The 25,414-nt window shown below is 51.8% G+C and overlaps 6 protein-coding genes across 6 annotated transcripts; all 6 read right to left on the bottom strand.

Moving 5' to 3' along the window:
• Window positions 1-2,020: 2,020 nt before the first annotated feature.
• On the bottom strand, window positions 2,021-3,535 carry PG986_012551 (serine/threonine-protein kinase psk1; the record flags this gene model as incomplete). The annotated part of the gene is made up of 1 exon (XM_066848773.1): window positions 2,021-3,535. The coding sequence occupies one exon, from the start codon at window positions 3,533-3,535 to the stop codon at window positions 2,021-2,023; it is 1,515 nt and encodes a 504-aa protein (XP_066695469.1).
• Window positions 3,536-6,792: 3,257 nt separating this feature from the next.
• On the bottom strand, window positions 6,793-8,112 carry PG986_012550 (IlvA- threonine dehydratase; the record flags this gene model as incomplete). Its single annotated transcript, XM_066848772.1, has 3 exons — window positions 6,793-7,307; window positions 7,356-7,662; window positions 7,810-8,112. 3 exons carry the CDS (start codon window positions 8,110-8,112, stop codon window positions 6,793-6,795), a joined length of 1,125 nt encoding a protein of 374 aa, XP_066695468.1.
• A 699-nt stretch (window positions 8,113-8,811) lies between these two features.
• On the bottom strand, window positions 8,812-10,282 carry PG986_012549 (ketol-acid reductoisomerase- mitochondrial; the record flags this gene model as incomplete). Its single annotated transcript, XM_066848771.1, has 4 exons — window positions 8,812-8,839; window positions 8,916-9,862; window positions 9,957-9,988; window positions 10,069-10,282. The coding sequence occupies 4 exons, from the start codon at window positions 10,280-10,282 to the stop codon at window positions 8,812-8,814; spliced, it is 1,221 nt and encodes a 406-aa protein (XP_066695467.1).
• A 1,225-nt stretch (window positions 10,283-11,507) lies between these two features.
• On the bottom strand, window positions 11,508-12,217 carry PG986_012548 (uncharacterized protein; the record flags this gene model as incomplete). Its single annotated transcript, XM_066848770.1, has 3 exons — window positions 11,508-11,953; window positions 12,037-12,127; window positions 12,197-12,217. The coding sequence occupies 3 exons, from the start codon at window positions 12,215-12,217 to the stop codon at window positions 11,508-11,510; spliced, it is 558 nt and encodes a 185-aa protein (XP_066695466.1).
• Window positions 12,218-13,307: 1,090 nt separating this feature from the next.
• Window positions 13,308-16,176, bottom strand: PG986_012547 (uncharacterized protein; the record flags this gene model as incomplete). Its single annotated transcript, XM_066848769.1, has 3 exons — window positions 13,308-13,445; window positions 13,499-15,880; window positions 16,108-16,176. 3 exons carry the CDS (start codon window positions 16,174-16,176, stop codon window positions 13,308-13,310), a joined length of 2,589 nt encoding a protein of 862 aa, XP_066695465.1.
• Window positions 16,177-23,619: 7,443 nt separating this feature from the next.
• Window positions 23,620-23,838, bottom strand: PG986_012546 (uncharacterized protein; the record flags this gene model as incomplete). Its single annotated transcript, XM_066848768.1, has 1 exon — window positions 23,620-23,838. One exon carries the CDS (start codon window positions 23,836-23,838, stop codon window positions 23,620-23,622), a length of 219 nt encoding a protein of 72 aa, XP_066695464.1.
• Between the last annotated feature and the right edge of the window lie 1,576 nt (window positions 23,839-25,414).

Here is a 25,414-nt window from a genome sequence, read left to right as displayed (position 1 = left end):
TCGAGGGCAGACAGGAGACCAATGGTAACTGTGTTGGGTGCACTAGAGACAAGTCCGGGAAGGTGCCAATGAAGCCCCGTTAGGCTCGACTTGATAATGCCCGAGTTGGTGGAGGAAGGAAGCAGGCGAAGTTGGATGCGATAAGATTGGGTTCTTGCCTGTACTCTACAGACTACCTCAAGTTCCTTCCTTCTAGTTGGTGCAATTTCGTCATGGATATCTGCGAAAATGGCACCTTCCTGGAGCTCCCATCAAAGTAGGATCCGGATGATTCCAGACTCAGAACCATACCTATCAGCAGGATGGCCGACGGGACCGAAGAACCGCCAAAGTGGTCGATGGAGAGTATCGTTGCTGGCTGGTGTACATCGTAGTACAGAACGTCTGAGGGTTTTCTGCACAGACGATCGACGGAAAAGCGAGATCTCTCCCGAGCGCCGACGTTATCTTTTGGCACTTTGCCCTCCCTTCAACGTCACCGAGACCTGTCTTTCTTTGGGGAGTTGAAGACCACAAAAGGAGTCGTTGGCATATGCATGCAATGCATATCGACACCCATCACAAAGAGGTATGCCAGACAGATGCAATGCGCCATCCATTACACAGACTAGACAGGACCATACGTGGCCCGGCGTGTTAGTCAAAGGTTTGTAATCCTCCTCTTCGTAGAATCGTAGCCGTGATGCAACACGTCAAGATCTTGGTGTGATGCCAAATCGGACAAGCGAAGTGACCCGATTGGGCAGGTCCCTTTTTCCCCCTTCCCTTCGTTCACTGTCACCCCCCTCTCCAATTAGATGAGTGGGATGGATGATGGATGATATTGCAGTCTGCAGGTCGGAGCCGAATAGGAAGAAGAGCAAGATCTCAAACATGCCAAACCCGCCAAATAATACCACCCTAACCGGCTGGCAGCATGCTGTCGTCATTCGTCCAGTCCTTTATTACTATCTATCATTGCGACATAAGGACAGTATCTTGTGTACTGTAGTCTGTATAAGTACCAGAACCCCCATCAATAAATAGCCAAGATAGATGAAGACACCAACAACAACATCAACCTAGGACAAGCCGGCAAGAGTGTTTCAGAGGCAGTGCAAGATAAAGTGGTGGAATTCAGCCTGACCCAATGGCCAGGCTTCCATTTCTCATTGTCCGCATTGGGTAATGTTGAGTCCCCTCTCGATGCCCGATTCAGCAAAAAGCTTGTGCCTGGCGGGCTGGAACTTGTAGGCCTGGGCTCCAAGTGCCGCCCTGACCTTGATACGAATATGCCAATTAACCTAAACGGAAGAAATTGGCTAATTAACAAGCTAGCGGGAAACCATAATCAGTGGTTCTAGGCCCTGGGGTTCTGCGGGGGGCCCGGCGAGGAGGGGGGCGTCGTCTATTTCTTGCGCCAACTACCGCCTTGAGGTACCACTCCGACCGGCTGGATTCGAAATGGTGCGGACGGGGTTGCCCTACCACACAACACTGCCACCCGACCCTTCGGCACTAACAAGCGAGCAAACGAGCTAAGAAGCTGGCACACGAGTGGGGGGTTTCTGGGGGCTCTGGGGGCTCTGGGGGCGGGGGGGCACTGTTTGATGATGAAGGCCGTATCAAGCGGAAAACATGCACATCTGCGCAGTCTATCACTACATATCCTAGGAAGAAAGGAAAGAAAGAAACGCAATGCCCTGCCAAACAGCCAAGAAGCTGAGGCCTCCCACCAAACAAGAACTCCTGTAGCACCTCATTCTATATCCCAAGGACTCGGCTGAGTCGGCTCTGCCTCTCCTCCCGCCTGCGACCAATCTCTGTCGCTTTTCTCTAAAACGACGCGCACACCTTGCGTCATAACCTCCCGAGAAGCGGCAGGCTGTGCAAGTAGGCACCCGTAGCTATGTTGCGCCCATCTGTCCCCATCTCCCGTCTACACCCGCTTGGTCATCTCATCCCGCGAGATTCTGTCTCGCTAAGCTCGTATCTAGGCCTCGGCCGCTAGCAAATACACACGTGGTAGGATCCCGGTCCATTATGCCTCCGCCATCATTGCGAAGCCATTGCTCTCCAGAAGACTGTTTGGTGCCACAAAGCTGAACCCGCCAAAGGGGTCATCCTTGTCGTCCTTGGTTGCCATCGAGGCCCAGGGATCCTTGGCCGTAATCACGGGGCTGAGCGACAACTCGGTGAACTCGGGCGCGAAGTTCTCCGCGAGCTCGGGGTCTGTGATCATGGGCTGGATCGGCGGCTCGACCTCTCTGGCGGCAAGCTTCTTCCAGTCGATCGTGCGGAAGAACCTGTGCTTCTTCATGGCAAGAAGGTCCTTGGGCATGTTGCTGCCAAATCGTTTGGCGGGGTCCTTCCTCAGCAGACGCGTGAGCAGATCCTTGGCATCGGGGCTGAGGAAGTAAGGTAGGACCAGCTTCTGCTTGACGATGTTCTGCTGGATCTTCGCGTGGTTTCCACCACGGAAAGGAGGGTTGCCCGTCATCAGATCGAAACCCAGCGCACCAAACGACCACCAGTCCACCGCCTTGCCGTACTTCTGTCCCTGCACGACTTCCGGGGCCATGTATTCCACCGTCCCCAAGATGGACTTACATCCAGAGTCCTCGTCGAGCGCGACCTTGGACAGTCCGAAGTCTGTCAGCAGAAGATGACCTTGAGAATCCAGGAGACAGTTCTCAGGCTTCAAGTCGCGGTACACCACCCCGAGCGTATCGTGCAAGTGCGACAGCGCCAAAGCCATCTCGGCCATGTAGAAGGCGGCGACCGGCTCGGGAAACATCTTCTCGGTGTTGAGGTGAGTGAAGAGCTCACCGCCCTGCCCATACTCGAGAATGAGATAGAGCTTCTCGTGGTCCTGAAAGGCGTAGAAGAGCTTCACGACGAATGGATGTCGGTTCACCGACTCGAGGATCTGTCGCTCCGTCTTGGTCTGCTCGACCAGCTTCTTGTGTACTATGACAGACGCCTTCTTGAACTGCTTCTGAGCGTACAGACGGCCGGTGGAGCGTTGCTTCACGAGCAGCACCGTGCCGTAGGTGCCCTTGCCCAGGCATCGCAGGGGCTCAAAATCGTCGTTTTGCATTTTACGCTGGACGAGTCCACCTTCGATGGCGCCAATCATGGGCTTCTCGCGCACGCTCTCGCTCACGAAATCGTGCTCGAGCTGGACCTCGTAGCTCGTCGAGCCGTTTTCGGAAATGTCGTCGTCGCTGCGGTAGAGCACGCTCTGGTGGCTGTTGGTCCTGCTCAGGCGCGTCATGGTGCTGGAGGGCGAGTCGCAGTTGAGGCTCAGCGGGTCCATCTGCAGGCGCAACTTGGCAATCCCGCTGACTGCGGGGGAGTTCTGGCCGCGCAAGACGGGAGAACAGTTTGCGCTGACGACGTCATCAATGCCGATGTGTTGCGGGCGAGTGCGGCGCGAAGTCAGTGGCGGCGTCTTGCAGCTGTCGGAGTCCTCGTCTCCGGACTGCAATGGGGTGTGGCCAAAGCCGCGGACGGTGGTAAGCGCAGGCGCGGCGGACGGGTACATGTTGGACATTTTGGCGGGGGGAGTGCGCTAATGGAGGGCGTCGCGACGGGGACCGTCTATATGGTGGGAGGTAAATGTGGTAGAAATGACGTCTATATTTCTATCGCTCTATAGAAGCAAGAAGCACTTCAGCCTACCCCGATTCAAGGTAGGTGAGTGCCTCGTCGGCGTTCAGCGTCGGCGCGAGGTTCAAAGAGGAAGCCGTGGATTCGCTTTTGTTGTGAAAGGCGCATCTGGCTCCAGGAGAGAAACGAAGAAAAGAGAGGGTTCTCTGGCTGTTGTTTATCCTGCATTTGCGCGTGAGTGCTGCGCGTCGAGAGTGGTGTTGGTTGGTCGTGGCTGTTGCTAATTCACCAAAATGGTGTTGTCGAAGGGAAAGATTCAAAGAATTCGGGCGCGGGCAGGGCCCAGGAAAAAGTCAAGTCACTAAAGTGTGTAACCAACCGTAGCTGCGTACAGCTGCTGCTGTTGCTTGGCGGCACACATTCTGCTTAGGCCGCTGGTACCTGAGCATCGCTTCGGCATAAAAACAGGGAAATTGGGGTCAGATTACGGCTGCGGCTCGTACTTTGGTGCTTTGGCACACACACCCCAGCTTAATCACAAGCCAGGGTTTTTTCTTTTTTTCTATTTATTCAATATTTCCTTTGTTCCATTGCCAAACTCCGTCAGAGACCAGCAACCTGCCCGGTGTGGTTCTGGGTCATAACGTGATAAAATCAAAGTCTTTCCCACTGTAACCACTGTAACCACTTACACGAGGTAGAGCGAACCCCTCTAAGTGGGCGGTCATGCCACCCTTGACCCAAGTCACCAGTTGCCGGAATTGTCCCAGTCTCCGTCGCGGGCAGGACTGGCCAATCCCACTTTCCGCATTGCCAGCAGCGAAATGACCATTTTTCTTCTTAGCCGTCGATCATCCTCGCAGCCTTAAATTCCAGTCAGCTGAGATCAGACAGACTCCATCCACCCATTCCTTCCTCCTGTTCCTGTCGTGGCAATCAAACTCAGAGTCAGCCCAACCAACACCTGAAGATTCAAACTTACTGCTGCATGCGTCCAACCTAAAAAAGGACAACCACCCAGTCAAAGTCTCAATATTCCCTTCCTGTCGGAGATCCTTCTGAGAAGACTGCATCGCCATGGCACTTCACTTATGCGACAACCCCTTTCTTTAATATCAAGAGGCTCAGGGGTTGTCACGATACACAAGTGCTCGGCACATTGTTACAACTTCGCGGCAGCTCCGAAATCTGATATACGATTCAAAAGATGAATGCATTCAGTGTACCTCGGTAGGTATCGTACCTACGCTGGCAAAAGGTCTTCGTGTATGGTTCATAACTGTCTCTGCTAAATCTGTTTGTCAAGCAATCGAGCGATTCGTTGATCTATTTTCCATCGGCATAGCACTCACTTCTAAGTATGTTTTCCAGGGTGATGAAACGTCATCCACCGAACAACAGCAGCTCAGGGCCAATACCTGCACTTGATAATTGGCCTGCAGCCATTTGCAATTTCGGCATTCCGATATATGCATTACTTGATTTTTGATTTCATAGGCGATACGAAGAAGACTGCGCTATTGTACGATTTTGTCGTGGCTACGAACCAACCTCTCTCTGGTGTGATTTGCCTGCCAAGACGGCTGACTTTACGTTTCCAGTCGCTGAGCAGAGCCCGGAAGGCCCGAGTTCACCCAACGTGATACCCAGGATACAGATTGAGGAATCACACCATCTATGCAAGGTGCCCAACGATGCCTGCATGGCCTAACATGACCATAGGCAACGATGACCACTGATGGATGGTTGGAGAGGCTGATGATGCCGAGCACCTATATGAACGAATAGTCAATCGTGACAGGCTTTCTCCCTGTGCGATACTGGAGGGACCTCTTGAAGTACGCCCTGGGCCAGAGCTATCACTTACGCATCATAGCGATTCCCCGGTTCGCGATAAGCGAACTTCCGTGGTTCGGGTGGACACCCCCTTTCTCCGTTCGGGAATGTCCCCAAAGGGTTGTCATACACGACTGCTTACTTACAGAGCCGCGCTTGCCCAGGGCGTACTTCAAGGGGCTCCCTCCCGACAGGTTCAATGCATTGACCGGAAGGGCTGCGATCCTAGCGGCAACTGCATTGGCAGGACCAGTTCCCCGCCTCAGCCGACGAGCTCAGCTGCGCCCCAGAGCGGGCCATGTAGGACTGGGCCGCTTCGAACAAGCCGGACTTTGAGCTCGTGGCCATCAAATCGCCCTGGGTCTTCGACCACTATGCGGGGGTGACGGCGAAGGTGTCATGACCTTCGCCACCTCAGCGAGTTCCTGTGCCTCAAGTGAGACCTGGTAGGAGGGAGCCCAGGAGGTGCCGCCTTTGGACTGCAGCGGGTTCGCCGCGGCCCACGTTTCCGCCCTCGAAGTCCCCGAGGCCAGCGGGCAGCGCTTTCTAGGTCAGGCAGAACGTGCAGGACCCAGGTCGCCGTCGACGCGATCCGGGCGCTCGTGCCCATCCTCGTGAGGAACACAGGCCCAGCTAGCTGGAGGATGTCTACACGGTGGACACGTCCAAGGCCGTGATGGTGCTAGGGATGAAACATCGATGCTTGGATGAGAAGCGGAAGTATACGTCCGCCCAGATTTTACGTCTTGAGATGCTGCGTAAGGCTGCGAAGCGATACAATGGTTTGACTATAGCTTACTCCTGATTCGCCCGCTTAGCATGCAAGGGAACAGAATGCAACAGATGATCGCTGCTGCTCGGCGTCTCTCCTTCGATATTTGGTTTCGTTTTACAAAATACACCTCGCCCATGTTGTTACCTTGCTAAGCCGTTCAAGACCGCACAGAACTAGCCACCCTTCACCATTCCTGATAGCAGACTCGACTGATATCATTGCCTCCCATAGCTGTACCAGGGCTACACGCGGTTATTGGAAGACTTGCAATACTCTCGGCTACCCCCTTGTTGACTCGTACCTGGAGCCCTTGCATTGAAAGCTCCCATTCCAACTAGAGCATGTAGCCTTCACAGAGCCGCAAAAGATACTAAGGGGTTTCCGTCCATCCTTCTATGACTATACGAAGCCCCGCAGCTCACGATACGTCTACCAAGCCAAGGCGAAGTTCAAGCAAACATTTCATGGGCCTGTCTGTTGTACAGAGCATCTGGCTACTCTCATGGACACAGTGGGCACGCTGATACCTCATAGTAAAAGCTGTCTGCCCAATCTCCCACCCCTGAAATCACTCGTCTATACTACCACTACTACTTCCCCTCCTCCGCGTTAGCAAACAACTTCCCCAGCGCCTCAAGACTAACATTCCCCCCACTAAACACCACCCCAACATCCCACCCCGCCTCCCCCGCCTCCCGCTCCACCATCCCCCGGAAATCCTCGTTATACAGCGCCACCGCGAGCGGCACCGCGGCGCTCGGCTCTATGACCATCTTGAGCCGCTCCAGCACGAGCCGCAGCGCGTCGCGGATCTCGCGCTCGCTCACGCTGTAGAACCCGCTCACCAGCCGCCGCTCGTAGATGACGTGCCACGGCACTTTCCCCAGGGGCGTCCGCAGCCCGTCGGCCACGGTCAGCGTCGAGACGGCCTCGACCCGCGCGCCGGACTCGTAGCCCCGCTTCGCGTCGTCGGCGCCTTGGTACCACGGCTCGCACCCGAACACGCGGATGCCGGTCCCCTCGCACGAGAGGGCGACGCCCGAGAGCATGCCGCCGCCGCCGCAGGGGGCGAGGATGGCATCGAGGCCGACCTTCTTCCTTCCGGCTGTAGCATTGTCAGTCTTCGTTACGGGAGCAGCAAAGCTGCACCGACCGCCCTCCTGGTCCTGGTCCTGACCTTGACCCTGCTCCGCCATCATCCGCGCCGCGTCCTCCTGCAACTCCAGCCCCAGCGTCCCCTGGCCCAACACGATATCCGGGTGATCGTAAGGCGGCACGAGCCGGGCACCAGTCTCCTCAATGACCTTCGCAGCAGCGGCCTCGCGCTCAACGGACGTCGACCCACTAAAGATGACCTTGGCGCCGTACCCCTTGGTGGCCGCAACCTTGGACGGTGTTGAGATCTCCGGCATGACGATGTAGGCCGGGACATTGTGGGTGCGGGCCGCGAGCGACAGCGCCTGGGCATGGTTGCCTGTGGAAAGAACTTAGTATCTTGACACTCTCGAAGTTGCCCCCTCCCTGACCCCTGATATCATATCCAAACACCCCCAAATGCAGTTTCACTCACCACTAGAATGCGTAACCACCCCCTCCCCCTCTCAAACCCCCTCCTCCTCCAACAACCGCCCCAACGCATGAAACGCCCCGCGCGCCTTGAACGCGCCCACGCGCTGCAAGTTCTCGCACTTGAACCAGAGCCGCAGCTTCGGGCTGGCCGGGTGGTCGATCTTGGCCCACTGGCCCTCGCCCCGCGCCAGCACCTCCTCCCGCGTCCGCGCCGTCGACCCCAGCTCCGTCAGCGTCCGATTCGTCAGCGTCGGCGTGTGGTGCACGTACGGCGCGATCAGCTCGCGCGCCGCCTGCACCGAGGCCCGGTTGAGGGGCGGCGAGGTCGCGGGGTCGGCCATTCTTTTTGGGGAAGGGGTATGTCTCTGTCTGTATGTCTTTTCCGCTTTTGATTGGTTGACTTCTATGGTCGCCCTCTGCTGAGACAAGCTCTAAAATCCAGGGGCTATTGTGAGAAGGTATGTTTTATTGGTAGAAGACGTTAGACTAGGGATATTAACAGATACAGTCTCAGAATACCCGAGGAACCGATGTGAAGGCGCTAAGCCGACTCTACCCCGAATGGAAAGCAGTTTGAGTCAGGCATAAACGATAGTATCCATCGAAACAGTTAATAAATCAAATGCTGTGCCGCAAGAGGGACGAGCCGACAACAATTATATACTGAGGACTACATTGTTTCACACATGGGTTGGCGATGTTGGTAATTGAATGCGGTCATAACTAGAACGGGGCTTACCGTGCTTATCGGCCGATAACGGAGAGATAGCCGCACGAATCGTACAACATTAATAAATCACCGAGTCAAGTCGCAATGGCCATTGAGAAGAAAAGAAAGATCGCTATATTGTGAAAACACTCCCACGCCGTAATGCCGGCGATACCTTTTTGGGATCCATATTCCCAAGATCCTCTAAAAGCTCCTTTTTGGGAATCCTGAATATAAGTACAAAAGCTTTCTTTCCCGGGGAATATTATCTCAGCCCATTTTTCAGTACCGTCGTGTCTCCCTATGTGAATGCGTGAATGTCAAGTCGCATTTATTTCTGGTTCTCGGGGCGCAGAGATCTGTAGTAGAAATATGAGTCAGCATGCTGTGTCTAGGAGTAAATGTTCGACAAAGGTGAGGAGTGTATAGACTTACCGGACAGCCTTGCCGGCCTTCCAGATCTCCATGTTGCGGATCTCCTCCATCTCAGCCTCGAACTTCTGGCGGTAGTCCTTCTGGCTGTTGTACTCGAGGGATCGCTTGGTCTCGGTACCGTCGTGGACAGCGTCGTACAGCTGGTTGAAGACGGGCTTCAGGGCAGACTTGAAGCGGGGAGTCCAGTCGATGGCACCACGGCGGGCGGTGGTAGAGCAGGCCTCGTACATCCAGTCCATGCCGTTGGCACCGATGAGGGGGTACAAGCTCTGGGTAGCCTCCTCGACGGTCTCGTTGAAGGCCTCGCTGGGGCTGTGGCCACGCTCACGGAGAACCTCGTACTGAGCGAGGAACATACCGTGGATACCACCCATCAGGCAACCACGCTCACCGTACAGGTCAGAGTAGACCTCCTTCTCGAAGGTGGTCTTGTAGAGGTAGCCGGAACCGACGGCGACACCCATGGCAATGGCCTTCTCCTCGGCCTTGCCAGTGACGTCTTGGTAGACGGCGAAAGAGGAGTTGATACCACGGCCCTCGCGGAAGAGGGAGCGGACGGTGCGGCCGGAGCCCTTGGGGGCGACGAGGATGACATCGACGTCCTTGGGGACATCGACGTTGGTGACGTCCTTGAAGACGGGGGAGAAGCCGTGGGAGAAGTAGAGGGTCTTGCCCTTGGTCAGCTGGGGCTTGATGGCGGGCCAGGTCTCGCTCTGGGCGGCGTCACTGAGGAGGTTCATGACGATGGAGCCGCGGGTGATGGCCTCGTCGACCTCGAACAGGTTCTTGCCGGGGACCCAGCCGTCTTGCACAGCATCCTTCCAGGACTGTCCGTTCTTTCGGACACCGACGATGACGTTGAGACCGTTGTCGCGGAGGTTGAGCCCCTGGCCGTGACCCTGCGAGCCGTAGCCGATGAGGGCGAGGGTGTCGTCCTTGAAGTACTCCTGCGGCGGGGGTTAGCCATTGGTCATGTCAGATAGCTCTACGAGCACGAAAAAGCCTTTGGGGAGGCATTGAGAAAGCAGGGAGATGGCTTACCAAGAGCTTCTCCTTGGGCCAGTCGGCACGCTCTGTGATGTGACGTCTTGGTTAGCTCATCAAAACTGAGGCAAATTTGCGGATCGTGTCCACACTGCGGGGAAGAGCTTACCGTAGACCTCCTCCTTTGTGCCAGCAAAGTCGATGGTCTTGACACCACGAGTCTGCTGGGCAGCGCCAGCCAGAGCAGGACGGGCAGCGGCCTTGACGGCGGAGGCTCTAACGGCACCAGCGGCAGCCACGAACGTGCGGCGCTGAACGGCGGGCGAGGCCAGTTGGCGGGCCAGAGGCGAGCGCAGGGCCTTGGTGAAGCTTCTGGAGGCCATTGTGACGGGGGTAGAGAAGAATTGAGGGGAGAGGCTCGTTTCTTGCTTCTAGAGAAGATTAAGGAATTGGGGGAAGGGGAAAAAGATCAAGATTCCAGGTTCCCACGGGATTTAACTACTGGGAGGATGGATGAAGGCAAAGGTCGAGCTGCAGCGCTTTCGCAACATACAATTTTTTTGGAGACGCGGGCTAGCAGGGCACTTGACAGCGATTTCGGCGACAGCTGGGTGTAAACAAGCGGGGCCCGGCGCTGGGTCGCAAGTGGCCAGTGGCCTTCCTGGGGTACAGCCAGGGCCAATAGGGGCAATTCCAATTGGCTGGGGGTGGCTCTGCGCAGGCTCGACCTGCTGGGATGCCTGGGATGCACTGGCAACAGCGCAGTAACAGAGGGCAGAGTGCGCCAGAGTCACCGCTAAAAGTACTGATCGTCTCCATCCACAACCCTGCGCAGTCCAGCTGCACACTCTATCACACTGCCCGTCGGCCTGCTGGACCCCTGCCCACAAGTAATTGCGACATGGGCGACATGCTTGCTTCTTGGGAACGGTTATCGGAGGGCCAGGCATCTCCCGTGTAGCTGGATTCGATAGTGGGAGACCGTGACTCCTTCTCGGACCGCCTGGATTCGGAGCTGGCATCCAAGGTCCAATTATTATGCATCCACACATATGCGCCGAATCGGCTGAAGCAGATATAGGATGACGACGTTTCCTTGTAGGCCTCCTCCATCGTTCGAGGCAATACCTTCTCGTCTCGTCACATACATACCAAACCAGAACAAGAACGTATCCGTGTCAACTACATTGCCGTTGCATCGGCGAAACTCAAAAGCAAGCATCGCTATCGAATGCAAGTGTCGCGTAAAGTTTTTATATTCTGCCATCCTGTGTCTATAGTGCTGCCCTGATGCTATGCTTGGAAACAGCCCGGATCAAGTAACTCGGGAAAAGCAGCAAATCTTGTAGGAGCCTCCCACGACTCCAAACCCCCAAGCTCCCCCCCAAAAAATGTAAAAGCAAATGCCGCTAAACAGGAACGCCTCGTACGGGAATAGATGCCCCCCGGCAGAGGTCTGGAATCAATGCCACATCTGAACGCAGCACAAGATATTCCATGGTCTGCTACACAGACCAGACTGCACCGCTGGCTCTGTCGGAGTGGGCGTATTCGGTTCCGGCGGGGGATGCGAGTCTGTTCCGTCGGAGAGGAAGTGCCCGATTCGCTCTACTTAAGGAGCACCCTGTCGTATTGTACTCCGCGTATGGAGCCGCCGGCCATGGAGTTCTTGACGTTTCGCCTAAAGTTGTCGCGGCTCTGGCGCAGATCGTCCGCAGCCTCCTTGTTCAGCGGGTCCGACGCGTTGGGCTCCAAGAAGAGGAACTGAAGGCCGACAATTACAGCGTTCAGATTAAGGACAGGCTTCCAGTCCTCCCGCAGAATATTCAGGCAGACCTTACCCTCTAGATCGATATTGGGGTGGTAGATCTTCTGCTGGCAGCGCACCTTGGGCGGCTCGTGTGGGTAGCTTGGGCTCATGTTGAACGAAAAGGTGAATTTGCCGCCGGTGTACTGGCCCTCATCGGGCGTGATAGTCAGGATGAACTCGAGAATGTTGTCGGGGTCCGGGAATTCCGTCGTCATGGTAGAGCCTAATGAGAGCTCGTTCAGATCTGGAGAGAGTGCACTGTTAGTTTCTGTCGCAAGTCCAAGTGAAGTTCGAATGTTGGGTTTGGTGTTGGGCGTCGCATCGTACCTTTTTGAACTCGCAGTTGCGCAGCGGTAACCTTCTTCTTCTTGCCCCCGGCAGCAGCTTCATCGTTATCCTTCTTTTGCTGCTCCTTTTTCTGTAGTTGGTGTCAGCTTCTGCCGCTTCTGTTGCTACGGGCGCGCATGTAAGGAAGAGGCGAACGCACCATGGACCATATTTTTAACATGATGGCGGCTATAACGGTGACGACGTTTGTCGGTCACGGACTCTAGGCGTTGCGGTCGGAAAGAAAAGGAATGAAGGAAGATGACAAGCGATCTGAACCAGCGATCTAAACCTCAAGGGACGAAAGTTGCCAGAAATGACCAAAGCTTTGATCCGAGTCGGGTGGTCGTGGGATGAAAAGACAGTGAATGCAAGCTTGTATGATCGCGTGCGGTAGTACGTGTGGTAAGGTAGCGATGATGGAGTAGGTTGGAGGGGAATCCGCCCGATAAGAACATTGACCTAGAAAACGATTAGGCAGAGAGCGAGCCTTGCCCGCCAGGCGGTACCACAAATGGAGGGGCGCTTTAGCCTTAGGTAATACCAACCTTGACCTCATTAGCAGGGAAGGGACGCCAATACTTCAATTCGACGTTGGTTCCTACCTTGGCCTCGACAGCCTTGTCCGTCTGCTGTCGCTTTGCTTACCTCCCTCCTACAGTAACGCTGCGGTTGGTCCCTGAAGTCACCAAACTTTACCAAGGTAGGCCGCAGTGTCACAAAAGGAAAAGAGATCACTAATTGGTGGTTGTCTATAGCATGGTAAGACATCTATGTCATCCTGAAACATTCAAACATGCTACATGTAGGTACGTTTGCGAGACCCTGATGTTTAACAATAGCGAAAACGTAGCCTGCAACGAGGTAGATAGGGATCTCGGGATATAGCTACACACAATAGGCAACTAAGGATGAAAAAGGTAAAAGCATAAGTCATCTGTCGAGTTACATAAATTATACAACGCCTAGAGCTATGTGGGTTTTATCTCATTATACCAAGTATCTAGAAAAGACAAGACATCAAAACGCCATGATTAATAGCAATCGTTTCGGTCAGCCAATCCAGGCTCTTTTTAGAACTTCTTGTTGTCGTCGTCATCGGGGATGCCCCCTGCCAAACTTCTTCTTCTTCTTCTTCTTTTCCTCTCCGTCCTTTGCGGAGAATCTCATTGCTGACGCCGGAGCCCAAATACAAGAAATCCTGTATACAAACTTGGTTCCGGCAGACCTGGCTCAGTCCGCCGTACACACTTCTTGGCACACGGCCTCGCTTACCGCCTGGAGAAGCAGCACATGAGACCGGTCTTACCCAAGAACCAGACACAGCCGATGAAACGCACAACGGCCAGAATGGCGGTGGAAATAAGCAAGAACTGGAAGAACGCTGCCGTTCGCTTGGTTGTAGTACCCTGTAAAATGTTAGCATCAGATTCACTAGGTGCCGGGATAGGGCGTTACTTACTCCGATTCCAAAAGTGTTGAAGCTGTTGCTGGTCAAGACCACAATAAGGAAGGCGTTGGAGAACAGCCACGCCAGAACCAGAGAGGTTCTGAAAGCCTTGTAGGAATCATCAATGTCGCCAGCCTCCTCCTCTTCTACCTCGATGAAAGGCGCAAGGGCACGCTTGACAGTAGCCTCGAACTGGCTGTCAATATCCTCTTGGGGCCTATCGACTTCTTCAATGGCAGCTTCGTTCTTGTCTGTCTTGACGACTTGAGCTGACGGAAGTGCATCCGCTTTGTCTGAACCCTTGGTACCCCAAGAAACATCGTGCCAGTTGTTGAACGCGTACACCATGAGAATGTTGATGTAGGTAGACATGAGCACCATGTAAGCCGGGAAGGAGTGGAACATGTGCCAAGGATCGAGGTACATGAACGAGGCCACAAAGTACAGACCAAAGGTGGCGAACAAGGCGAGCAGGATAATGGCCACCTGGGACTGACCGGTCAAGAGCTGTTTCAGATCATCTTCGAAGTTGACCTGCGAGTTGCTGAAGGCGTTGACGACAAGGTAACCGGACAAGATGAGGATGTAAAGCTGGATGAAACCGAAGAGGGCGAAAGACGAGATGTACTGCCACTTGGAACCCTTAGGACGGTTACCCAGCGCCAGCACGAACTGCATGATAACGAAAGCGAGGTACAGGTATTGCAGGATCATGTTGATGATGGGCGTAGCGCGGTCACCGAACGGCCAACCATGATGCAACTGACTGGAAGGACCTCCTGCAGTAGGAGTACCGACGAGATCCATGATGACAGTAGTGGTAAGGTAGTAGGAGGCCAAACTGAACCAGGTGAAGGCGACTTGGGCAATGTTGTAGAGAAGCTGGACGTGGAAGAAGAACATGCGAACGATGTTGTGGCCACTCTTGTACATACGACCGAAATGCATCAGCGAGTACAAACTGGCGGCGAACGAACCGTTGAGCCATCGACGACGCTGACTGATGAATTCAGGGGCACCTTCGGGCACATCTGTCTCACCCTTGGCAGCCTTGATGTACGTCAAATGCCACTTGGAACCAGCCTTGGCGACCAGCTCGAAACAGAGGATACGATCCTCGGCCAAGAACATGTTCTTCTTGAAAATGTTCATGCCGTCGATACCCTTCTTACCAAGAATCTTGGAGAGGGTGTGGTCACCGTGGAAGTACTGCTCCAGCGGGCGTCCCATAATAGCACGGAAGCGATAGGCCGAGAAAGCACCAGGCAACACACTAACGTAGCCGAAAGAGCTTTCCAGGGGCTTGTCCAGAATGTTGGAGATCTTGTACTCGAAGTTCTGGACGGCGACGAGCGGGTTCATCAGCTTCTTGCCACCCTTACCCAGCATAGCGTGGATTTCACCGCAAGCACCACCGAGATCCTTGTCGTTGTAGAAACCCTCCCAAAGCGCAAGCAGCGACTTGTTGCCGGGCTTGGTACCAGCATCGAGCAGAATGCAGACTTCGGGGTTCAGGATTCGGCCGAAGGCATTGAACAGCCAACGATGCGAGTTGATCTTCTTGGTGTTCTTCTGCTTCAAGCAGAAAATCATCTGGACCGGCGGCAGCGTCTGCGGGCTGTCGTCCACGGGTCGGATAAGCTGCTGGTTAGGCGTGACCGAGAGCTGCGTGGTGTACTCGAAGACGTGAGCCACGGTCTCCTTGCCGTTAACGTCCTTCTTGACCACACCGTCTTGGTAGACACCAATAGTGGCCAAGACGTCGAGGGTGTCCTTGTCGGCCTTGTCGATACCGTCGAAAACTATACACACGACAATCTTCTGCCAGGCCGGACCGCCCTTGTTCCAGAAGGTAGACTTCTTCAGGTTGACGATGTCGCGAATGTTCTGCATGACACCGTGCATTGTTCGCGCGAACAACACCTTGTCTTCGTTGTAGTAGGTGACAGCAATCAGCAACTCGGTATGTCTGTTATACATTCGCGGGCGCAAATCGTAGCCGTTCTTCAGGGTGAAGTCGTTGGGATCGCAAGTAGCGGCGGTGTATCGCATGTTGACAAATTCTCCAGTACCGCCCTCGACATCGCGGTATTTAGGCTGAACGGCATTGCGAATGGCACTGGGAACGGGGTAGTCGATACTCAGGACGGAACCTTGAACAAGCTTGACCCTTCTGGTCTTGGATCGGCCCAGACCGCCGCCGCCGCCGCCGCCATTGCCACCAGGTTGCTGGCGACGTACCCAGGCGTCTTCGCCGTTCACGGTGGATGCGGGCCTGCCGTAGCCGTAGCCCGTGTCTTCGAGCTGCTGCCCGGTGGCGAAGCCTCCCTGGCCAGCGTACTCGGTGTTGTAGACCGGAGGTTGCGGTGTGGTGGTGGCTCCAGGGGCGTAGGACTCGGTAAGACTGTAGGCAGAGACCGGGCGGACTGGGGAGTGCCGGCACCAAGTCGATCTTGGTCATATGCATAGGGGGCATTGCTGCCGAGCAGATGCCGCTGGGTCTCATCATCATCTACTTCCTGGGGAGGGATGTGATACTGTAGTTGAAGATAGCTTCCCGTTAGTTTCGTGCTTTACGCTTTACGCTTCCACCTCAACCCTAGGGGTCTCTGGAGGCTTACCGAGCTGTTGGCAGGCATGTCCTGCAGGTTGTGGCCCTCAAAATCGTTTGGATGGCCATTGTACGCCATGATGTCGATGGGAGAGCTGGCTCAGTGGCCTGGAATCAGAAGCCTGTATAAGGCAAAAGGAACGAGCGACAGGTTCTGAGTTGGGTGTCGAGAATAGGCGTCACCGGAGCTTCAGGGCGTGGTCAAGCCGGTGCTCAGTCAACTTGCGGTTGCACGAAATGGCGAACGAGGGTTGAGAAGTAGAAAGCCAGGCTCTTGCGGCAAATTTGGCAAGAACAAAGGAGCTCTTTTCTTGCAGGCCTTCAAGCGATTGTGGCCTGTTTGCAGCAGCAGAGGCTACAAATCAAGGCAGGCTAATCAAAGGAAGCCAGGCAGACAACAGGCGCTAGATGGGACGAAGGGGCCCAAATGCAGATGCAACAACAATGCACAAGGGGAGGATGGATGGTGATGGGCGGGAGGATGAAGCTTGACAAAAGTAAGGTTCGATGATGGGAATTACGATTTGTCGACCCGTGTGTCTCGTTCGGGTTCAGGAGAAGTGAAGAGACAGGCGGCTTCGTATTTTTTTCAGGGTTGGTCTGGGACGGCCAGCACTTTTTGGGACTAACGGGGTACCCTCCTGCAGAATAGAACGGAGACCTCAACCTCTCTCTCTTCAGCTATGCTATGGGGTGAACAGGGCGCCTTGGTTTTTTGGAGCAGGGGGGGCATTGAGGTGGACAACAACGGGAGAAAAACAACAAGCTACTTGCCCACCGCCAAGTCGAGCAGTCAAGCCTACCTGGAGCGGGTTACGAGAGAAGAACTGGCTGATTGAATCCCTCTGATCAATCGGTAGGTGATGTTCTGTTCGCGAGCACCTGGGTCTTCGCTAGCCAGCCTCTATGTACATACTTCGCCCTGCCATCTTTTACTGTTCCTCCTGATTGTATTCACTACCTACGCTTCATCGAGTGACGGGGGCGTCTAGCAGTAGTCGGTCGACACTGAGGGATGCAGGAGTGCCCAGTCGCTAACACGCCGCAGCAACACACAACATGCGTTGGCGACGCGGCGCATCGCATGGATAGGAGAAGGGGGAACTAAAACTTGCATACACGCATACACGCTGCGGTGCCGGCGGAGCCACAGTATAATTGGCCCCCGTCGGCACTGTCGCCGGGCCTCTGCAAAGTACAGCTGGTGGCAGTCAAGAGGCCGCCTCTGCCAACCTCTGCCACCGCTGTACCTGAGATCTCGCAATTGCCGTGGACACCCACACTGTGACCATGCACGTTGCTCGTTCCAGAACCCGTTCCCTGATATAATTCCAATCACTTGGCCCAAAGGTTACCTCGAAACCGTGATTTAAAGTATCCCCTACGTCAGAGCTGTCATCCCAAACCCGATCCCTCCCCATAGGCGCATGACCGGCATCACGGGCAGCACAGTTGACAAACCGGCTTGGGCAGGTCCTGGTGCTGGAGGGGTCGTGGTTGGGGACATGTGCTCGAGGCAGAGACATACAGCAAACCTGGGCGAGTCAGGGTGTGGTGACTACTATTATTATGGCATCCATCTGCATAGGAAAAAGCCGTGGAGGATGCATCAATCAATCAATCAATGTAAAGTGAGTGCAATGTACATTACATAAAATCCAGGATCCAGGACAGGACCAGACCAGACCAGACGCGAATCCATCCCGGGCGTGAGAAAATAGTGGCTACGCACACAGACCGTGCCAGACGGCTGTACTCAACCCGACCCATCCAAATCCACCTGAAAGTCGAGATACAGCCACAATGCGCACCAAGGCAACAAAGCAAAGAAGCAAGCTCGCAAACGCAAAGCCAGCCAGCAATGATACCAGCAGCCGCCTAGCCGCATAATTCGTCCCAGCTCCATCTCTAGCCCGGCAACACTATCCCCCCTTTTCGCTAGAGCCAGCCCGAATCGCCTGGCTGCTGGCTATGACTGGCCGAGTGGCAGAGTGGTCTGGCGTCGTTGCCAGTAGCCAAGCTGGCTATCCCCCGAGACCCCCCCCTCACAAAGGCTCACATTGACCCGTCGAGCCTTATTAAACCGGGAGCAGACTAGCCTGAAACTTTAGATCTCGCCCTAGACCGTTTTCTCTAGAGTACATGTATTTGGTGATCCTCGCTTTTCCCGGCCAGCTTTTCTAAATTCTCCCCCTTCCATGAGACGCATCAATCGGCACTTCAATCTTATTCGATCGATGGGAGGCTGTCTGTCCTACATACACTGGAACATAACGCTTGGAAGGAGATCTTCGCACACGTGTGTCGGCCTCCACAAGGCTCCTTCCGGAGAGATTTCGTGTTCGGAAAAAACATTCCTCGTGTGCGTGCAATGCAACTATGTGTGCTCTGCGTGCTTGCTGTGTGCGGTTGCGCTGGCGACTGATAGCTGCCCTTCTAGAAGTCAGGGGCTAAATTAAAAATAGCAGTGCTCTACATACTGGGGGGGTTTAAAAGTCGGTCCTCGGTGGGGCTTAGGTTAAGGAGGTGCCCGCGTCCTGCTAATAGCGATATATAAAACGCGTGTATATATAGGTATTATAATAATTACGGTAAACCTTAAAATATTATATATTAATATATAAAAGAGTATTTTTATATGTATTTAAATAATATAATTAATTAGTTAATTAAAAAGTAATAATATTTAATTAATTATTTTATATTTTTATTTAATATTTTAATAAATAATTTAATAACGTGGTTTATTACTACGCGACGTATATTACTTAGCGACGCACCTTTTCTACTTCTCGACCTTTTTATATAAATTAATTTAATTATAACGCTTAAAATTAATTAAAACTACTCGCTATTCGATTCTTCGCTTAATTTATATCCTTTTTATATATTCGCGCATTATAATTTATTTCGCCGTAAATACTATAGCGCCTTTTACCGGTCGCCTTCCGCTTTAATAAACCCCTATTTTTATTTTTATTAGGCGCTAAACGCTTCCTTTTTACTTTCTTATCTTATAACTGCTAAGATTCCTTAATAATAAGGGCTCTTTTAAGCTAAATTCGCGACTTTTTAGCTCTCCGGCGCTTAAAAAGTACTAAATTAGCCTCTTTTAATATATATATCCTATCGCGTATAAAGGTTATTTTATAGGCTATTTTAATTATACTCTTCACTATTTAGTTTACCGCATTTAAAATCGGCGTTAAAAAGCTTCCTTAATAGGTAAACACCCTTTTTTAATATAAATAAAGTGCTTAATTATTTATTAAGGGTTAAACAGCGTTTAAAAGTTATAAGTACTAGCCGTCCCTAAACAGGATAGGTTAAATATAAGCGTCCGGAGACGTATATTTAATTTATTAATTACTTCGTTAAAGTTATAAGGTATTAAACTAAATACGCTAAATTTAAATTTAATATTAGCTTTTATAAAAATAATAAAATGCGCGGCTTTAAAGGCGATAAAGAACTCGAGCTTAATAATATAATTTATAAAAGCCTTAATAAATAACTCGATTTTTCGAATAAATACGCTTTAAAAGCGAATAAAATATTATATCGAAAAATTAAAGTAAATATAATAAATAGGGAGGTATATTAATAGTAATAATATCGTTATCTTAATAGTATATTTCGAATTCGGCCGAAATATAGTTCTCGTAGCCGTCGAGAATTAAAAGGCGGTAACGACTTTTCGTTTACGATTTAATATATTTATCGAAGTGCTTAATTTAGTTTAAGTTTATTTCGTTATTAGTTTAACTATTAAAAATCGGCTTAATTATTTAGTCGCCTAATAAATCGGTTTCGCGGGACTAGTTTACGAGATAATATTAACTTTAAACGATTAAAAACGGCGGAATATACTAGCCCTACGAATTAATATATTTAATCGCCGTTGCCTATTCTCGATTACTAAACTAAACCGACTTCGCCTTTCTACACCGCTCGGCGCGTATTACAACGAGTATTAACCCGATTATATTTATTATAAAGCCGGTCTCGTTAAAATTTTAAATATTTTCGTTAACGATCCCGTATTTCGCCTTTATATTCGCGACTAACGTAAACCAAGCAGAAATAATTTTAAAATCCTCGTAAAAAACTCTTTAATAATCGTACCAACGATTTATTTTAATTTTTAAGTCCGGGTTACGGTCGATAAAGCGTTTAATCTAATATTTATTAACGCGGTCGCCGCTGCGCGACGCGGTAAAAAAATTAGCTATATTTTTTATACTAACGAAATCAAAAGGCGTCCCTCGAATATTTAAATTAATTATATATTTATAAAGTACTTCTTTTTTAATTAGATTTATTTTATATCGTTTCGGTTAAATTTCGCGTTTTAAAGTTCGGCCGTAAATTCGATAACGTAAAGTTAATTCGGGTATATTATAAACTTTTACTGCTACTCTTTAGTTTATTTAATTCGGTCCGTTTCGTATCGCTTAAATTACTAAAACTATCCGATCTTTTTAGAATTAATTAAGCATTATAGTTATAGAAATATTACGCGTTAAAGTTTAATTATATTAGAATTAAATTAAAGTATATCGCTAAGTAATATACGTCGCGTAGTGGTAAACCACGTTAATATTATTAAAAGATTATTTTTAAAAGATTATAAAGTTACTATTAAAAAATACTATTAATTATTATTAATATAATATTTTATTAAAGGTATCGCTAATAAAAATGCCTGAGTTATCCTGGGATTCCTGCCGCTACCCCAAGTTTTATTCGTATTAGCAGATTTGTCCCATCCCATGTCGGGATTGACCGACGCATGCTAGATGCTAGTCAGTCTGATCCTGTGCCTCAAGCCCGCGATCTTAGTAAGCTTCTGGTTCATGCCCAATGCAATTGCAATTCAAGGAGACTAGTATTACTGTGTGGAGGGCTCCCTTTATACGATAGAAACATTTCAGATCCTTCACGGCCCGCTGGTTCGCACAACTAGGCAGACGTTTCAACAGCAAAAACACACATACAATGTCGGCCCGAGATGCAAATACGGGGCGCACGCAGCCATCCTTATCCTCCCTCCCCTCCCCTCTTCCCACGCCAACAGCAGCGGCCACGATGGACTGGTACTGACCATCCCGCTGTCAGCTGTCAGAGGTCTAGGTAACTTGCCAACCACTCAACTATCGCTGTCGCCAGCGACCAAGCCGTCAGCATCCACGTCATTTTTCGCTCTCGCACCAGAGTCAGCAGAAGTCGGATCTGTCGCCGAAACCGAGGTCACGTGAATGTACACTGTTTGAACTCTTCTCTACCGGTACCTAGTATTGAAGATCTTAACGACTCTGAAACTGCATAGATGCCATGTCATCCTGTAGTTGCCTCCCGGCTGAAGCTTACAGCGCAGGGTTTATTCTGCTCGTTATAGATGACCCTACAGTTGCTGGTTGCCAGTGTGTCGATCACTATGAAATCGGTTCTCGAGCTTTGGGGCTGTACTCGGAAAGCTACGACATGAAATCGATGTATTCCGACGTATGATTTGCCCCTACGTGGACTGAATGTTGCTGTTCTCGCTAGGTTTCACGGCGAAGCAAGACGACCTCATCTTCGGTAGGGACTTGGCGCGGATCTGCTCCTTGGCGACTCCGAGAGGCCGTGTAATGGGTATATCATATCAATCTGGTAGTCTCGCTGCAGGTGCTGATATATCTCGCAAGATGCCCACTTGGAGTCGCGTTGTCAACTTTACAGGGCTGAGATGCCCTCTGCTTGATTCCTGATGGACGCTCCCTCTCTTGAGCCCGAAGCACTTGGTAGCGATAATCCCGATGATCTCCATGGCGTGGGGGCTTTTGCGAATCTTCCGCGTCGAATGATAAATGCGAGCCATATGTTTCTGAGTAGGGAATGGAGAAAGAGTACCTGCCACAGGGATCTGCTTGCCGCTCCTAAGACAGTGAAACGACTGGTATGCTGCAAGATGAGAATCTGAAGCCAAGACGGATATATTGCCTCTCTGGAAGGAGGGTCATCTACCTCATGGAGCTCGGAGCCATCCTCAGCAGATCTTGGTCCAAAGACACATGTGTGGTTGTTGCTGTATATACGTACTGAAATATTATTTAATAAGGTCGAATATAAAAAGATAGGGGTAAGTTAGACGTCCCAATCCTGCCATGATATCTGCCATGTCACCTTTCTTCCCCATCTGCATGCTTTGCACCTCTCTCTCGGGGACATACCCTACCGAGAGGGCCACATAATTTGAAGTGACATATTCCAAAAGAGAGCAGGGCAGGTGGTTTAGGGCACCAGGAACATCTATTTACTACGAAGCGGTCCGTCACGGGTACAATATCTGCCACCAGGGGAGGGCATGGGCGCTCGAGCTGATGGGCAGAGCGAGAAGACGAACTCAGAGAAGTTGCCATAGATCTTCATTGAATCCGATATACCGTGGTCCCAACATGATCGCCGCGCCACAGCACACCCAAAACAAGCACAACTGGTTATACATGGCCGCTCCGCGAATGAGGTCGGGTCGGATCCTTGGCCGATGTGCTTGTAGTAAGAACTCGACACCAAAACTGTATAGAGACATGGCTATCACAGCCTAAAGGCCTGGGAGATTTCACAATATAAAGGATATATTTCGAGATTCTAGCCTTGTAAGTCCTTCAACTCTTTAACTGTCACGCTAGACACTCATGTCTAATACACGTTTTAAGGCCGTTTCTTCGTTCTTTCGACACATCAGACCACTTCTCAATGTTTCTTTCGAGATCCTCAAAGACATTCCAACTACCAGATACGTCACCAATGGAGTGGTCGAAGCTTTCGATCACGGCCTCCAATGATCGTGTTCCAAACGTTACTTGGCTCTATCCCACGTGAACCTGATAGTACATAATTCGCCCACCGTCGAAATCAAGTTTCGAACTTGGGATCTTCTCTCTCTTAACACATCCCTTCCCAATGATCCAACCTCCCTGGACTAGACGCGCACCTCTAGAAGACAAGAAATGGTCGGTGAGGTATATCGCGGGTTGATCAAGAGTAAGCGGCAGAGTCACGCCGAGCGGAATAGCAGATAACACGACTGGGATGGATATAACTTGTGGTAGCCCAAATGAAGGGGATTGCTACAAGCAAATAACACTGGGAAGGATTTTCTTAGGCGAATGAGCAACATCGATGGCTGGCGCCGGGGGCAGGGGTGCTGCTGAGGAGCAGCCTGAACAGTACCAAACAGTATCCCACCAGAAGCGGACGTCAACGGGCCAAACTCCGCAGCATAACTGTTGTATGGGATCGATTCCTTCCGAGGGGGCGGGCTGGGTAGTCCCGGAATTTGATTCAGCCTGGAAGATGGCGTGTAGGACGTAGTAAACGCCTAGCGTATGTCCGCGTAGGATACTCTCGCTGCATACCTTCCAGCGACTATCCATCAAAGGTTGAGTGACATATCCGACTTTTCTCCCAATCGCGTTCCTCCCGAACAAAGGCGGAAGCCCCTTTTCCGGGGATGCTCTGGCCGATACGCTCATCACTATGCCACTATTATCACTACACATAGACCCTTGAGAAGGTCCAGCAAGTCCTCCCGGTAGCTGTGGCTCATGGTCCAGCCGACGCCGAAGATGACCGAGGTGACGATCGGCATGGTGCGGAGGGTCACAGCGGCGGCGGCATCGGCGCACTTATAGGTGATCCGGCTGATGTCGAGGCAGTGAGCTCGACTGGGTCTAGTAGCATGGTACACACGCATACCAGCGTATCCTCATGAGCAGTGCTCGAGCGCATGCGGACTCTGGGCTGCCTCGACCCCCCCTTCTTTCCATGAATTATGGAAAGGGGTGCGATATGTCAGAACTTCGGGGGCAAACGACTGAAACCCGGCGGGCGAACCTAAAATATTTGGCAGTCGCTCTGTTGTTATGAAAATGGCCGTTCATTGTATATAGTAAGGATTCTATCATGATATCAGGGTCAGTTCATTCACCTAGTAGGAGATCGGTATAAACGCCAATAGCCTGCGAGACAAAGGGAACCGTCATGGTAGCTTATTGGCTTGAGGGGTGAGCACGACCAACAATGCACAACCGGCTTGATATAAGCACCATAACTGCGTATGTACTACTGATGGTGCAGCGTACAGCACGCCCAGCCTCAGGGTTGGTGTGCGTGTGCGTGTGTGTTAAGATAAAGTTGCTGCCACGCAGGATCTGAAGCAGGCTGGACATGGACAGTATCCCTGCCAAACCACATGGCTCGGAACCATAGCATTACGACATCGATGAGAGGAACGTCTGATGATCTCGTCCCAGTTCCTGTCTCCCGCCCCTTTATTGGCCTGAACGCATGTATCAGATCGGATTGTCAAGCCAGAGTTTATCTTAAAGTTGTTGCCCCGCGCGAACTTTTTACTTCGTACGAAAATCCCACCACTACCGACCGCCGAATCGGAAATAAGAAATGTCCAAGAGGCAGTAAGGACAGGCCAGAAGCGTGAGTTCACCTATCAACATCTGCTCGGAACAGTGGTGACCCGGCAGGATAAAGAACCAATTGAACAGACAGAACCTGGCGGGCGTACAATTGGTTCCCTTCCGATCTCTCCCGCCACCATCCAGTACGTACTTTTTCTTCTTCTTTGTGGCTTGTTTCCCATATCCCGGCCGCTTCTCTCGTGGTCTGCAAGGGGGCCAGGCACGCAAAGTCAAAAAGGACGAGATGAAAATGTCACACCTCCGGACGGCATGTCACTGTCCAGGTTTGGGCTAGCCTGGCTCGCACGTCAGGCAAAAGCCAATAAATCAGACCGGCCGAGGTTGCGGTAACACCAACCAGGTGACTGCATACTCGTAGCCCGTGGTTGCACAGGACTCAATTTAGCAAAGTGATACGTAGCACGACATTCAAAGCGCGCCCTGACCAAGTTTCCCAAAGTCGGAGCGGCACCGCTCTTGCTCTGCTCTGCTCTGCTCTGCTCTGCTCTGCTCTGGTGTGATGAGGGAGGCAGGCAGGCAGGCACGGCAGGAGGGAGGGGTTCGATCGCATCTTGTTCTGCCTTCTGCCTTATGCCGACAAATGTGTCGCCGGGAATTAACAACCTCTGGGTTGGGGCCAATGACCGGATCGAATAGAGAATGCATATGTGCTTTTTAATCGAACTCGAAACCAGCGATTTGGCCTTTGTAACCTCATGTTAATTAATTTCGGCAAACAGGCAAGGGCAGCAAATAGTTCATATACGAGCATGTTAATCTGGGAAACAATAATCAAGCCAGGCTGCCAGAGGCGGGGATCATCGTTGCACTTGACGGCCTGTTTCGGTTCATTGA

The sequence above is a fragment of the Apiospora aurea genome (assembly GCF_038362705.1).
Source record: "Apiospora aurea strain CBS 24483 chromosome Unknown utg000008l_segment0_segment0, whole genome shotgun sequence".
Lineage (NCBI taxonomy): Eukaryota > Fungi > Ascomycota > Sordariomycetes > Amphisphaeriales > Apiosporaceae > Apiospora > Apiospora aurea.
This window is presented reverse-complemented; position numbering and strand designations above follow the sequence as displayed.